This window comes from Pan troglodytes, chromosome 9 (genome assembly GCF_028858775.2).
Source record: "Pan troglodytes isolate AG18354 chromosome 9, NHGRI_mPanTro3-v2.0_pri, whole genome shotgun sequence".
NCBI lineage: Eukaryota > Metazoa > Chordata > Mammalia > Primates > Hominidae > Pan > Pan troglodytes.
The window spans coordinates 47,373,123-47,389,342 of record NC_072407.2 but is presented as its reverse complement, the minus strand read 5'-3'; the positions used below and the strand labels follow the sequence as shown (position 1 = coordinate 47,389,342).

At 42.8% G+C, this 16,220-nt stretch overlaps 1 protein-coding gene across 8 annotated transcripts in view; it reads right to left on the bottom strand.

The window, feature by feature from the left end:
- TTC17 (tetratricopeptide repeat domain 17) overlaps positions 1-14,491 on the bottom strand; it is a 135,924-nt gene extending 121,433 nt beyond the window's left edge. For 2 of the 8 annotated variants that reach the window (XM_009460261.4, XM_054662227.2), the window contains exon 1: positions 14,248-14,439. In XM_009460261.4, coding sequence (XP_009458536.1) covers positions 14,248-14,406 — 159 coding nt within the window. In that variant the 5' untranslated portion in view covers positions 14,407-14,439. Of the gene's footprint in view, positions 1-461; positions 565-1,071; positions 1,191-13,826; positions 14,119-14,247 lie in introns of those variants that run through there. The other 6 variants (XM_001157068.7, XM_009460257.5, XM_001157497.7 and 3 more) reach the window with 6 other exon arrangements.
- Between the last annotated feature and the right edge of the window lie 1,729 nt (positions 14,492-16,220).

Here is a 16,220-nt window from a genome sequence, read left to right as displayed (position 1 = left end):
ATTTTTAGTGGTTAATATTATTTACCCAGGTTCCTAACTAAAATTCAGGTTTTTGGTTATTCTCCCTTTTTTAACAATATTACAATGAACATCCTATACTAAAACTTTTGGCTGGGCGCAGTGGCTCACACCTGTAATCCCAGCACTTTGGCAGGCTGAGGCTGGTGGATCACCTAAGGTCAGGAGTTCAAGACTAGCCTGTCCAACATGGTGAAACCCCATCTCTATTAAAATTACAAAAATTAGCCAGGCATAGTGGCACATGCTTGTAATCCCAGCTACTTGGGAGGCTGAGGCAGGAGAATCGCTTGAATCCGGGAGGTGGAGGTTGCAGTGAGCCAGGCACTCCAGCCTGGTCAATAAGAGTGAAACTCTGTCTCAAAAATAAATAAATAAATAAATAAATAAATAAATAAATAAATAAATATAAAAATTAGTTAGCTGGATGTGGTGGTAGGTACCTGTAATCCCAGCTACTCGGGAGGCTGAGGCAGGAGAATCGCTTGAACCCAGGAAGTGGAAGTTGCAGTGAAAGGAGATCATGCCACTGCACTCCAGCCTGGGCGACAAGAGTGGCTCCTTCTCAAAAAAAAACCCCACGAACCTTTTTAGACAGCTATCAGATTATTTCTTTCCTGTAACAGAAAGAAAACCGTTAGGTTAAAGGAACTATACTATTTTTTTGCATTTGTAAATTTACAGTTTTTGCTAGCTTTTCTCCAGAACAGTTGAATCAACTTAAATTCCTAACAACAGTGACTGAGTTCCTACACATCCTTAGGAATGCAGAAAAAAGGGTGAATATATACATTTTTTCTTTCTTTTTTGTTTAAAGAGATAGGGTCTTGCTCTGTCACCAAGGCTAGAGTGGACGGGTGTGATCATAGTTCACCGTAACCTTGAATTCCTGTGCTCAAGCAATCCTCCCACCTCAGCCTCCGGAGTAACTGGGACTACAGGTGAGCTGCTGCGTCAGGCCATGAATACATTTCAGTCTCTTCCTTGGCCATATGTATTTCTTTTGTGTATGTGATATTGTAAAATATATATTTGGTCTTCCACCCCACCCACCTTTTCTTGGCATACAACTCCTAAAATCCTTAGAATCTCCAAAGTGCTGTCTTTTTGTACAGTAGTGAGTTGACTGATGGCTGGCAGCTCCTAGGTAGTTTCAGGATCAGGGCAGGTCCCTGGAAAGACTAAGGCATGATTAGGACTTTCAGCCCCACCCCTTAACCTCTGGTGAGAGAAGAGCGGCTGAAGGTTAAGTTGATCACCAAAGGCCAATCATGCCCATGTAATAAAGCCTCCATAAAACCCCAAAAGGACTGGGTTCAGGAGATTCTGGAGAGTCAAACATGTGGAAGTTCCTGGAGAGGGCATGGAAGTTCTACACCCTTTGCCCCATACATCACCCTGTGCATCTCTTCATCTGTGTCTTTTCTAATATAATAAACCAGTAAATATAAGTAAGTTTCCTTGAGTTCTGTGAGCCACTCTGGCAAATTAATTGAACCCAAAGAGGCAGCTATGGGAGCCCCAACTTGAAGCTGGTTGGTCAGAAGAGGCTGGGACTGAATGGGGTGGGAGGAGTCTTGTGGCACTGAGCTCTTGACCTGTAGGATCTGATGCCACTGCCAGGTAGACAATGTCAGAACTGAATTGGAAGCCACCTAGCCGGTGGCAGCTGCAGAACTGACTGCTTGCTTGGTGGTGTCAGAAACATGTTGTAAGAGAACAGTGGGAGAAACTGAGATGTTTTTTCCATTCACAATGTACTTATAAAAAATCTCACCTGTGTGTGATGGTTCACACCTGTAATCTTAGCACTTTGGGGGGACAAAGAAAGATCACCTGAGATAAGTTCAAGACCCCCCCCCACCTCCCCTCCCCGAACAACATAGCAAAACCCCATCTCTACAAAAACAATTTTTAAAAGTAGCTGGGTGTGGTGGCACATGCCTGTTTTAGCTACTTGAGAGACTGAGGTGGGAGAACCACTTGAGGAGTTTGAGGCTGCAACGAGCCATGATCGTGCCACTGCACTGCAGACTGGACAACAGAGACTCCATCTTAAAACAAACAAACAAACAAACAAACAAACCTGCTGCCTCTCTTTAACTATCTGACAGTTTATATATCATATTTTAAGAATATGGTTTCTAGTTGATATGACTTTACGTGATTATTCTCTTGTTTGTGTTTTCTAACTTTTTCTACAGTGAACATGTATTATTTAAATTTATAAAGTGTTCTTTTTTTTTAATGTGCTATCTACAGGTCATCTTGTTAACACTGAAACTTTAGAACACTACGTAACATGTTTTATCTTTTTTTTTTTTTCCTTAAACAAACTGTAATGACAAATATAAGCTTAGGTCTGAGGAAGAATCTTGTATTTTTCCCTCGTGTATTCACTTATAGAGAAAAAAAATTCCTCTCACAGATAAGGACCAAGGTAGAACATCTCAAAAATGAAACATCTTTTGTATTTTCTTGCTCCTTACCTTTCTTCCCTCAGATTTTTACCCTTATCACAAATCTAGCTCAAACTTATTATCAAATGATTGTCTAAGGGACCCTTCTGTTTGCGATCCCTTCCAGGCTACTATGGTAGCAAGCAAGATGAGTTTCACAGGGATGGAATGACGCAGGCAGAAAGTCTGTTGCTCCACTTCTCATGGAATTATCTCTTCAGGATTCAAGTCTAACCATCATGGGCTTGCATCTTCTTTGAGGTTTAGAGAAGTACAGGTTCGCAAAAATAGCAGCCCAGCTTCCACTCTTGAGAGAGATACGCATGGGCTCCTGGCTATAACTGTCAAAACAAATGTGTAATATAAACAGATCTTTTACTAGAAACATTTCATTGTATGAGATTGAGAAAACTATTATAATGAACTGCCAAAATTTGGAAATATATTTGTTAATTATGACTTTTTGAAGCTAGAGTACTTGTAGAGTATTTTTGAAAAATCAGAGGCCGGGTGCAGTGGCTCAAGCCTATAATCCCAGCACTTTGGGAGGCCAAGGCGGGAGAACTCCTGAGGTCAGGAGTTCGAGACCAGCCTGGCCAACACAGTGAAACCCCGTCTCTACTAAAAATACAACAATTAGCCAGGTGTGGTGGCGTGTGCCTGTAGTCCCAGCTACTCGGGAGGCTGAGGCAGAAGAATCACTTGAACCTGGGAGGCAGAGGTTGCAGTGAAATAAGATTGCACCACTGTACTCCAGCCTGGGTGACAGAGCAAGACTCTGTTTCAAAAAAAAAAAAAAAAAGAAACTAGAAACAAATTTTAATCTTACAGGATATCAAGTCATCAAAGTAAAAAACAAACTTCAAATTAATGAAAATGCTAAACCTTGACTATCATGCTAAACCTTGACTATCACCTGAATTTCCATGGCCTTATATCCCTGTTTTCTAAAGTTTTACCCTCAACTGGATTTTACCTTCTCATTTTCACAGTTCCTGAAATGTACAAATGTATCCTTACAGTTGTAAATTTACATAAAATAATCTAGGTAAGGGACACGTACTGCACAGTTGTTATCTAGATTTGAACATCTATAGTGTTGCAGTCAATTTTATGAGAATATTCATGTCTGTAAACAATCACCATTCAACTAATTGACAAGCAAGTTAGTAACCATTTTCAACATGAACCACAAATGAGTAACTTCCTATAATAGTGCTACCAGTCCACATTTTCTAATTCATGTCACCAGGGCATATACAAATAACATAATTAATAAAGTAGAACATTTGCAACTCTAAAAGGAAGGTAAGTGAAAAGCTGGATCAAGACACAACAGTCATGGCTCAAATAGACGCTGTTTTAGATAAAGCTAGTTAGAACAAGAGATGACATGTGAAAAGAGACCTGAAAGGAGAGAGAGGCTGAGCCGTGATGCCATCTGCAGAGGAAGAAGCAAGGACAAAGGTCCAAAGGCAGAATCAAGCTTGGTGGTTTGAAGAACACCGAGGCTGGTATGGCTGAGGCAGAGCACACCACACCACACAAGAAAGAAAGTGGTGTCTGAGGCTGGAGGAGTAGACAGGTGCCAGGTTCTAGATCTTACAGGACCTTGTAGGCCATAAGGAAAACTCCAGATTTTAATCTAAGTATGATGGGAAACTACTGAAGATTTTCTGATGTTCTTTGTTTCCCTCCTATCCCAAAGGGAGTGACATGACCAGCTGTGCTTTTTAAGAGATTACTTTGGCTGCTCTGGAGATAACAGATCTAGGGGACAAAAGTAGAAGCAAGGAGACCAGGTAGGAAGCCACTGCATAGGTTCTGCAAAGAGATGAAGACAGTATTGACTGGAATTACAGAAATGGAGGTGGAAAGACATGGCTGGATTCAGGAAACATTCTGGAAGTAGGGCTGACAAGTTATTGCCAGGTTAGGTTTGAGATATGAGAAAGAGTCAAGAAGATACCAAAATTTTGGACCTGGGCAATTTTGTGAATGGGGGAAGATCAGGTGTGGTGGGGTAGAAAATCAAGAGTTTAGTTTAGGACATGATGTATTTGTGATGACAACTAAATGGTGATGTTCAGTAGGCAGTTGGATATATGAGTCTGAAGTTCAGGAAGAAGTTGAAACTGCACGTAAGATTTGAGAGTCTTTAGAATATAAATGGTACTTTATGCCCCGAGACTGCAAAAGATCATCTGGTGAACATATGTACAGAGGGAAGAAAAGGGGCACACCAACACCTAAGACTCATCAAGAAAAGGTGAATTCAGCAGAAGAGAATGAGAAGTCAGGGCCAGGGACTGAGAAGAAAAACCAGGAATACGTGTTGGCTCTTCTGTATGCTAATGCATGTAAGAGCTATTACAGGTGTAAAAAGTTGCTTAGTTGCACACATTCTCTCTCCCTTACTCAGTGTTTCCTCAGTGTATACTATGTGTCAGCCACTCTTTTAGGTAAGCATGTAAGAAAATAGCTGAGTAAGATATGAAGACAAATGTTGGGCTGCTAAGAACTTAAGATTAGTGAGAACTGAGCATAGGCTCTGGGTATCTTGACAAGAGTTGTAGGGATGAAGGATGAATTGGAGGGGGCTTAAAAAAGGAAGAGAGAGGAGACTCCACGAGCACAAATAACTCTTTTAGGGTGTCTGTCTGTAAAAGAGACACACACACACACATACACACACACACACACACACACACACAGACATTCCCCTTGTTTTCACTTCTGCTATCAAGGAGTACAGCTGAGACGCAGGTTTTAGCTTACACCCTACTCCTTAACATTTTGGAATGCAAAGTTGTTCTAATTTTTGACGTGAGCAGCTCGTGAGCCCTCTTATTTATTCTTCACTATCAGAGCGCCTTCTGTTTACTTTCACCAGAGTGGCTTCTAAACTGCAACAACTGCTGAACCCCACAGCTGGTTCTAATCCCTCCTCAACAGTGCAGCTGCCATTTCTCATCTACCACGCCTCTGTTTTTTCTGATTATTTTCTTCTGCTTATCTTTTTCATTGTCTCTTGTTGCCCCATACTTTTTGCTTTTTGATGCCTGCGCATTAAAGTTGACCTTTTAGATATCTAAACTGGTACAAAGACAGCGAGGATGATTTCCCTTGCATAACACAACATGACTACAGTAGGTAAGCAGGAATGATCTCTGAAATTATGGCTCTTCTCATCTACTGTGCACCTTTTCTGAGGGCCTACGGGCTGATTCAATAATGCGTGACTCAAAGCTTTAAAGACATGGAAGTCTGAGGCTTCTTTTAGGCTTAGTCCCCAGATGACTAAAATATTACTGAATACTATAAGGATTCACTGAGAAATGTCTAGTGTGGCATTTACCTAAGTAGGTAGGCCCAACACAGTATGGTAGATCCTTTCATAAAGGAATTCAGGATGCTATGGAAGCACATAGAACAGCTTATTCAAATTTGGGCATACCAGAAGCTTCACTGAGAAAATGATGTTTATATTATGACGAGTATGACTCAGCTAGACTCGAGTGTTGGGGGAAGAACAACATATGCAAAGGCCCAGAAGAAGTGAGAACACGGCATATTTGGGGATGCTCACAAAAGCTAAGTCAGTACGGCTGTGTGTGTTATTCTAGGGTTAGGGTGGGGTACTCAAGGATGACCCGAGATAAGGCTAGAGAGGAAGGGCCAGGTCACATAAGATATGTTCGAGAATCTGTCTCCCTCCCCACCACCAAAACCTTGTCAATAGAAAGAGTTTGGACCATATCCTGGGATATGCACCAAACTATTAAAGGTAGCTTTCCCTGGGGAGTGAGAGTGCATAGAGGTGGAGGGATTTCACTTTATTAAATATTCCCATGCTGGCATGGTGGATGTTTATTTTTACAATGCCATGCATTATTTCTGAATTCAATTTTTTTTTTTTTTGAGGCAGAGTCTCACTCTGTCACGCAAGCTGGAGTACAGTGGCACTATCTTGGGTCACTACAACCTCCACCTCCCGGGCTCAAGCGATTCTCCCACCTCAGCCTCCCGAGTAGCTTTGATTACAGGTGCGCACCACCATGCCCGGCTAATTTTTTGGTATTTTAGTAGAGATGGGGTTTTACCATGTTGCCCAGGATGGTTTCAAAAATTTTAATTAAATAAAACAAAGGAGAAGAACAGGAAGCTGCGGCAATAATAAGGTGGCCTGAATTAGAGTAATGATAGTAGCTATGGGAAGAAGTAAAATATAATTAGTAAAACAAAGATCTTGGTGATGGCTAAGGGAGACTAAGGAATTAAAGACAACTAGATTTCTGACGTGAACAAATAGGTAGTTAGTTGTATTAGTCTGTTTTCACGCTGCTGATAAAGACATGCCCGAGACTGGGCAATTTACAAAGGAAAGAGGTTTAATGGAGAACTCACAGTTCCATGTGGCTGGGGAAGCCTCACAATTATGGTGGAGGAGATTTGGGTGGGGACACAGCCAAACCATATGAACGGTGGTTGGTAGTATCTTTCATTACATTAGCAATAATACGGCTTGATGCAAGTTTGGGGTAAAAATGAATTTCAATTTGGTTATTTTAGCTTGAAGTACTTAAGAGACATTCACATGGAATTAGAAGTTATAGGCTGGGTGTGGTGGCTCATGCCTGTAATCCCAGCACTCTGGGAGGCCGAGGCTAGTGGATCACAAGGTCAGGAGTTTGAGACCATCCTGGCCAATGCAGTGAAACCCCGTCTCTACTAAAAATACAAAAATTAGCCGGGCATGGTGGCACGCGGCCCTAGTCCCAGCTACTCGGGAGGCTGAGGCAGAAGAATTGCTTGAACCTGGGAGGCGGAGGTTGTAGTGAGCCGAGATTGCGCCACTGCACTACAGCCTGGCGACAGAGCAAGACTCCATCTCAAAAAAAAAAAAAAAAAAAAAAAAAAAAGGTCTTAAATCTACAACTCTGGAGAAAAAAACTAAGTTACAAAAGGAATGCAGATACTCTCAGCATACATATGGTAACTGATGCTCAGGTGTATGTACAGAGTTTAAAAAAACTGGAACAGAAGCTGGAAGGATGGCAATATCTAAAACTGAATTTCTTAGACTATGTGTGGTCTACCTGCATTATACTCTCCCAAGGAGTTTGATAAAAATGTAGAATCCTTCGCTTTACCACCAACCTACTGAATCAGATACTCTGGGTGTCTTGGAAATCTGCATTTTAAGCAAGCAACTCCCAATTCCCCAATTATTTTTGTACAAGGTAAAGTTTGAGAACTACTTATCTAAAGGGTGAGTATGAAAAAGAGCAAGGGCAAAGAAACAAAAACAAAAACAACAAAGTTAAGAAGGAGATGAGCTGGCCAGGCATGGTGGCTCACGCCTGTAATCCCAGCACTTTGGGAGGCCAAGGCAGGTGATTGCTTCAGCTCAGGAGATCAAGATCAGCCTGGGTGACATGGCAAAACCCCGTCTCTACAAAAAATACAAAAATTAGCTGGGTGTGGTGGCACTTGCCTGTAGTCCCAGCTACATGGGAGGCTGAGGCGGGAGGATCACTTGAGCCCAAGAGTTCAAGTTTACAATGAGCCATAATCATGCCACTGAATTCCAGCCTGAGCAACATGGTACAACCCTATCTCTACAAAAAATAAAAAAAAACTAACCAGGTGTGGTGGCATGCACTTGTAGTTCCAGGTACTAGGGAGGTTGTGGTGGGAAGATCACTTGAGCCTAGGAGTTCAAGGTCACGGTGAGCTATGACGGTGCCACTGCACTCTAGCCTGGGTGACAGAGTGACCTGTCTTTAAAAAATAAAAAACATTATGGCTAGGCGTGGTGGGTTCACGCCTGTAATCCCAGCACTTTGGGAGGCCGAGGCAGGCAGATCACCTGAGGTCAGGAGTTTGAGACCAGCCTGACCAGGAGAAACCCTGTCTCTACTAAAAATACAAAATTAGCCAGGCGTGGTGGTACATGCCTATAATCCCAGCTACTCAGGAGGCTGAGGCAGGAAAACCGCTTGAATCCAGGAGGTGGAGGTTGAGGTGAGCCGAGATCGCACCACTGTACTCCAGCCTGGGCAACAAGAGTGAAACTCTGTCTCAAAATAAATAAATAAATAAAAATTTAAAAAATTGAAAAAGTGGGAAATTTAAAGTTCTAATTTATTTCTGTACATTTCCAAGCTCCTCTCACTGCCCTACAGTATAAACAAAGTCAGAATCTCAGTAATTTATAAGAAGAAAAATAATAGTGGACAATATCTGAAAAAATGGACTGAACGAGAATCATTTTGAAGCGAAGGTCTTGGACAAACTGCAAAGGTTTGGCAGATGCCTAGCAAATTAGTGAATAACCACCATGACCTCTCCAGGTGTAACTAAATCCTGGAAGTGTATAAACATAGAAACAGTCCTTTATGACAAAAAAAGATGAGTTACTTTTGAAAAGTACAGAAATAAAGCTGTCAGCTTCACAGTGCCATATGGATGCTCTCTCCCAGATTAACCAAATTACTTAACATCAGACCAAAATTAAACCAGGCCTTCACTTACAAGCTATTAATGGCTGGGCACAATGGCTCACACCTGTAATCCCAGCACTTTGGGAGGCCAAGGCAGGAGGATCGCTTGAGGCCTGGAGTTTAAGACCAGCCTGGCCGACATGAAGAAACCCTGTCTCTACTAAAAATTCAAAAATTAGCCAGGTGTGGTGGTGCACACCTGTAGTCCCAGCTATTTGGGAGGCGAAGACAGGAGAATCACTTAAACCCAGGAGACAGAGGTTGCAGTGAGCCAGAATCACACCACTGCACTCCAGCCTGGGTGATAAGAGTGAGACTCCGTCTCAAAAAAAAAAAAAAAAAAAGAGGATCTGTACTCCGAAGATACCGGCCTGACCGGGGGGCAAAACGATTAAGTAAATGCCGAATGAACTCACACTTATTTAGGACCCTTCCACACCCACTTACCCTGAATCTTAAGTTACCACAAAACATTCTATGGAGATAAAGCAAACTGGAAAAGAAGATACCTTTACTTCATTATTTTCATTTTTGCTTTTATGTTTCTTTGTAGTCCTTCATTTGTAAGTGTTATGAGAGGAAAAAAATCTACTGAGTACAAGGTGCTCACTTGCATGCTACTGCAGACTAATCCATTTTTACTTACTATTGCCACGAAATGCCACACATTAGTTACACGACTTTGAGTGACTTTCTCTCTTAGGAGTTGTACTACATAGTCTTTAAGAATGTTTTCCAAATCTGAAAGTCCACGGTTCTAAGTAAGATTGGAGAAGAGGGAAATAGTGACAAAGAATACGAATATTAAAATGTATAAGACAGCTGATACAGATGATACTCTTAATTTACTTAAATTTTTAGCCCTCCACTTATGAAGAAAAAGAATATCCAGAGGCAGAGAACTCAGTACTAGCAATACAACTTCTTGATTCAGTAAGGCTACAACTAACAAACTGGTAACATTTCAAGAGTTTCTCTGTTAGCTGGTACCTAGAGCATGGAACATACATTTTTTTCAACGAAATGAAGTGCCATAGAGTGGTTAGGCTCTTAGGCGAATTCACAAGTTTAACCTTTGATGCAAGTAAATTACCAGACACTGATTAAAAAATAGAAAATAGAATATAGAAAGTAGATATTGCCAAACTAGTGATTAAGCAAAAACAACATCAAAATGAAACAACACAAAATTTATCTTGAAACCTATTTTTCACAAAGTCAACCAAAAGAGCCATAGGCCTGATTACGCTAGTGCTCCTTTTAGTAACTAGATTATAATAGCTCACTTCTTAAGTCCATGGGGTCGAAGTTAAGGACCCCTGCTTAAATAAAGTGAGATGGGCTTACTAGGTTTCAGGTACCAGCGACAGACACTAGGGCATCAGAGGTATGTCAAAGCCCAAAGCTAGGAAAACAGCACAGAGCGGAGAGGAGAAGAAGAGGGGGTTTCTCTTAGCCTTCCCCTGACACCAGTGGAAAAGGAACTTAGTGACTGGAATGTTCTCTCCACATCCCAGCTCCAGGATTCCCTGGACCATATTTGGGAATTCAGTGGCAGCTCAGTAAACATAACCTAAAAATTGGGGAAGGTATGCTTCCTAGCTGAGGCAGGGATTGTGAAATGCAACAACTTGCTGGGCATGGTGGCACAAGCCTGTAGTCCCACCTACTCAGGAGGCTGAGGTAGGAAGATCAATTAAGGCTGCAATGCATGGGAATAACCATGCACTTCAGCCTGGGCAATAAAGAAAGACCCCCATCTCTAAAAGAAAAAGAAATAATTCCTTTAACCATCATGCCAAGTAATGGACACCAGCTGCTGCCTGCAGCAGCCCCAGCTCTGACTGTGAAGAGGTTGCCTGCAGGAATGTATGCTCCTTGCTCTTACTTAAGCCCTCTTTTCAACCCACCAAAGGATGTACCATTTCCAATACACATGCATGTTGACAAGTCTGCGGTATGTAACTGGTGGGTGCCTATCTTTATTGTCTGCTAAACCTTGAAATATAAAAAATCAAATGAATTTTCATCTCTCCTGGGAAAGACTTCTTGATGTACTTAAAAAGTTATAATGGCCGGGCACAGCGGCTCACGCCTGTAATCCCAGCACTTTGAGAGGCCAAGGTGGGCGGATCACAAGGTTTGGAGTTTGAGACCAGCCTGTCCAGTATGGTAAAACCTTGTCTCTACTAAAAATACACATACACACACACACACACACACACACACACACACTAGCCGGGTGTGGTAGTGCATGCCTGTAATCCCAGCTACTCGGGATGCTGAGGCAGGAGAATCACTTGAACCCGGGAGGCGGAGGTTGTGGTGAGCCAAGATAGCGCCATTGCACTCCAGCCTGGGCAACAAGAGCGAAACTCCATCTCAAAAAAAAAAAAAAAAAAGTTATAATGATGGTTGGACAATTCAGATTTTTAAGTCATAAGTACTTCTTTATGATCACTGTGGAAAACAATGACCCATATATCTAATCTGGGTGTGTTTAATATTAAAGGTTCTCAAAAGGTATGTACCACTCTAATTTTCTAAAAGCTGTTAATCCAGTTAGCCCTTAGCCCTTTGCCTGGTAGTAGGTCACTTTAAAACTGAAATCACACTTATGCTCTCATTCAAATATTGTAACCAAGAATAAGCCGCAAGAATTTGGTATGTCAGGACAAAGTATACAGATGGTCCCCACCTTTCGATGTTTCAACTTATGATTTCTTGACTTTACAATGCTGCAAAAGTGATATGCATTTGGTAGCAACTGTACTGACTGCCCATACAACCATTCTGTTTTTCACTTTCGGTGAAGTATTCATGAATTACATGAGGTATTTTGATACTTTATTGCAAAAGATGCTGTTAGATGATTTTGCCCAAATTTGGCTAATGTAAGTATTGTGAGCACGTTTAAGGTAGGTTAGGCTAAGCTACAATGTTTGGTAGGTACATTAAATGCATTTTGGACTTACAGTATTTTCGACTTACAATGAGTTTATCAGCACATAACCCCTTCATAAGCTGAGGAGCATCTGTATATACTAAGCTTTCAATTATGTTTCTGAATGTACAAATCTGCAATATATATGGATTTCATACACTAATGGGATCTTTCAAGTCCTTAAGTACAGTATATACAAATATTATAATTAATCACGATCTAAATTGATAGTTTGGATTCTACCTGCATACAAATTATCGCCAGGAAGGGAAGCATGGGTCATGCACAATCAGCTATCAGAGTGGAACTCAGGAGCTCACCACAGCACCCAACTCTTTTACTTTATTTATATGTGGTGCCTTTTCTTCAGATTAAATCCAACTTTCCTCCCCTGGCCTCTTATTGTTACACTGCAGACACCAACCTTATTTCTTCTGGCATAAAATCTTGTGGCTGCCTGAACATAACACTGTAAATGTTATGTATAGCAAAGTATTGGAAAATTCAATGAAAAGGATCACTTAAAAAGTCATGTAATAAAGAAATCTTGCTTTTTAAACTTTAAGCCTAATTACTTAGCTCAGCAGTGACTTGGCAGAGATCCAAAAGATTCTTCAGCTCTTCCCTGCTTCTCTGAGGCAAGTTTCCAGTAACCCCTGCCTTCCCCCATTAATACATATGTATCCAAAGTGCAAAAAGAAGGAATTTGTTAAAAAAAAAAAAAAATCAGACTCTACTTTCCCATTGCAATGTTAAGTATATACATAAAACATTTCTACCAGCTTTCACTTTTTAGATGGGCTACTTTTTCAGCTGAGTGGTAGGACACCAAAATGGGAAGGAGAAGTCAATGTCATAGAGTATAAATAGCTGCGGCCAAAAACAATACTGCAGAAGAGCCAAAAGGAGAAAGGCTCCCCAAAATGCAGCAGGAGTGACTTAATTCCACGTCTTCATAGAGACCTCAGGGAAAACCACTATCAGGAAACAAAAGAAGGGTGGAAGCAACCAGCACTCACATATGGTCTTACAGTGTTTTCTTGGGTTTCTGAAACACATACACATATATTTAAAGTCTCAGATAGTATGGCAATGAAAAGGAAACTGTTCTTTATGTATGTCATATAGAAAACGTTACCCAATAGGAACACGGTCTTTTCTTAGATATGCTGAAAACCACTCATGAATACCTAGGCGGATTTTTAATTATACTTAACTTACTTGAGATAGAATTTGCAATTACATTACACGGCAAATCTAAATCTAAACCTCACCTTAAACGTTGGAATGTGTTCCTATCATTATTCATTACACACAATCCAAAGGACCAGTAATTTCCCACCACACTAGTTAAAACGTTTTAGATCAGTGGGCTAAATTGCATGGGGCACACAATTCACTTTCTAAATGTTTGCTAGACACTTCAAGATTGTCCTCAAGTGTTCGAAGTCAGTAAGTTTACCAATATTCTGTAGCGGAACACACACATACGCACTCGTTAGGCATCAGCAGCATTTACAAAACGCAGGCAATCATAAAGTTATATAAGAAAAGCAGTCTCCCCGCTGAGGAATTAGTTCAGGCATACAAGAATCCAGGAAATCGCATATCCTCCATGCGAGGCTGGGTCACAAGAACCAGGTAAAGAAACAAAGCAAAGTACACTGGGAAACGAGGGCAGTAACAGCTGAAAAGATGCAGGCAACGCCACCAGCGGCATCTTCAAGCATTCCTTCTGAAGGGGAGTGTTTCTATGTTGTTTCTAATGAGCCACTGCTGACCTGAGTAACGGTACAAGCTGAAACCAACACAACCAGAAACGAAATCCACCATGTGGTAGACGAGACTAGGGGAGCAGCACGAATGGTCCACAGGCTAGGGGTCCAGAAGCTGTCATACCATGGGACTCGCGCACACCCTGGAGCTGCCACCTGCTTTCTATTTCCTCGGGGAGGGCCGGTGACGCGTGAACCCGAGAGGCACCAAAGGCAGGAATCCTGAAATGTGTGATTTCTAAACCCCGAGCTAAAAAAAGGTCCGTAGGGCCCGTCCCCCGCAGCTGGGCGACTCTTCCCCACGCGGCGCGCGGCCCGCGAGGTGGAAGGGTGAGAACTTCTAGGGGGCCAAACGAGGACCAGGAGACAAGTGGGGTGCGGGAAGTGCCTGGTCCGAATGCAGGGAGTCCGAGGTCGCGGTGCCACCACCCTGTGAGGGTAGGCTGGGGGCGGGGCCGCGCGGAGCCCAACAGCCAGGGGCCAAGCAGGGTAATCCCCCCGGGGCGAGGGCGGGCACGGGAGAAGAGGGACGCCCCGGCCGCTACCTGCTGCTGGATTTTCCCGTCCTCCGTGACGACCCAGTGCGTGGTGGCGAAGGCCCCTCGTGCCGCCACACTCAGCAAGGCGGAAAGGCTGAGGAGCCAGCCTGGGCCGGAGCAAGGCGGCAGCTCGTACCGGCCACGGACCCCTACTGCCGCCGCCATCTTGCCCCCCGGCCGGGCCGCTCACACCGGAAGCGGAAGCTAGTCTCCGGCGCCCGCCATCTTGAAGAGGTCGGCCTTGGAGGAGGAGCAGGAGGAGCAGGAGGAGGAGCCGAGAGGGCGTAGCTCGCTGACTACCAAGTTTCCTCCACCTCGGTTTCGGCGGCCAGGAAGCGCGACCTTCGGCTACTCTCCCAGCTTGGCTTCAGGGATGGAGACCGCTTTTTAGTTTTTGTTTTTCTGTGGGTGATACGATCTCGGAGCGTGGGAACCGGAGGGAGACAAAAGCAGTGGCTTAGGTGGAGCTTAAGCAGAAGTGAAAGGACTCAATTTTGTTGTTTTTTAAATCTTTGCTTTTTCGTTTTATTTCTGGTAGATAGTTGGGGAACAAAAGGTGTGCTTTCGAACCACCTATGGGAAGAGAGGTGTTGCTTTTATTCTTAAAGTCTCACAATAGTGGAAGCTTCAGAATGGAGACGGTTGTTAGTTTAGGGCACCGCTGTCCAGTAGCACTATAATGCGAGCCACGTGTGGAATGTAAAATATAGAGGGAAGTAACCCTACTAGTACATTTTATTTAACTCAAAATACACAAAATATTAATTCAATGTGGTCTGTACAAATCATTGAGATAGTTTAGTTTTTTTTTTTTTTTTTAACTAAGTCTTGGAAATCGGCATTTTACACTGACAGCTTATCTAGTCATATTTCAGGGGCTTAATACCCGCATGTGGCTAACGTACTGGTCAGCACAGGTCTAAGCTAGAGGTCTAGGTCTGGAGACCAGAAACATTGGCATCACCTGGAAGCTTTTTAGACCTGCGCATTCTCGGCTCTTCTCCCTCTCCCCTGCAACCTGCTGAATCGGACTACATTTTAACAATAGCCTCAGGTGACTGGTATACATATTAAAGTTTGAGAACCACTTCCTTCTAGTGAACCAACAGGCAGGCAGGCGTCAAGCTTGGCTGCCAGCTTCTTGCTAGATATGTCATTTTAGGTCTTTCAAGATTGCCCTCTGTGTGTGTTATTTAAGGTTGGTATGCTTTTGGTTTTCTCCTTGGGAAAAGAAGGATGAGAATATTGTTTAACCACTTCTCTACACAAGTGTATGCAGGAGAGCAATTGCTAAGTGTTTAAACACCACGCTATAGAAATGTGGAAACAACCACAGCATTGGTGTTTTTTTTTTTCTTCATTCCAGGAACAGCTTTTCTTAAAGGCCTGAGGACTGAACATTCATTTCATTAAAAATATATGGCTTATTTGCTTTTTGCCTAGTACTCTGATAGTCTCTGGGTATGGAAATGTAACCATTGGGCAGTGTGCAATATAGTGAGATATTATTGGCAGGTTAACAATTAAAATACAGGATAATGGGGGTGTATGAATGCATATGTACAGGAGAGAGCAACCAACCAGGTGAAAAAAAGGTTTGGAGCTCAGGTGCTGGTTCAGGCAGAATAATAAGTGAAAAGGTGAAGTTGGCCGGGCGCGGTGGCTCACGCCTGTAATCCCAGCACTTTGGGAGGCCGAGGTGGATGGATCACTGAGGTCAGGAGTTCAAGACTGGCCTGGCCAAGATGGTGAAACCCCGCCTCTACTAAAAATACAGAAATCAGCCGGGCGTGGTGACGGGCACCTGTAATTCCAGCTACTTGGGAGGCTGAGGCAGAGAATTGCTTGAACACGGGAGGCGGGGATTGCAGTGAGCCGAGATCACACCATTGCACTCCAGCCTAAGTGACAGAGCGAGAATCCGTCTCAAGAAAAGAAAAGGTGAAGTCAGTGGCATGTTGTAAGAGTTTCTTGGAGTT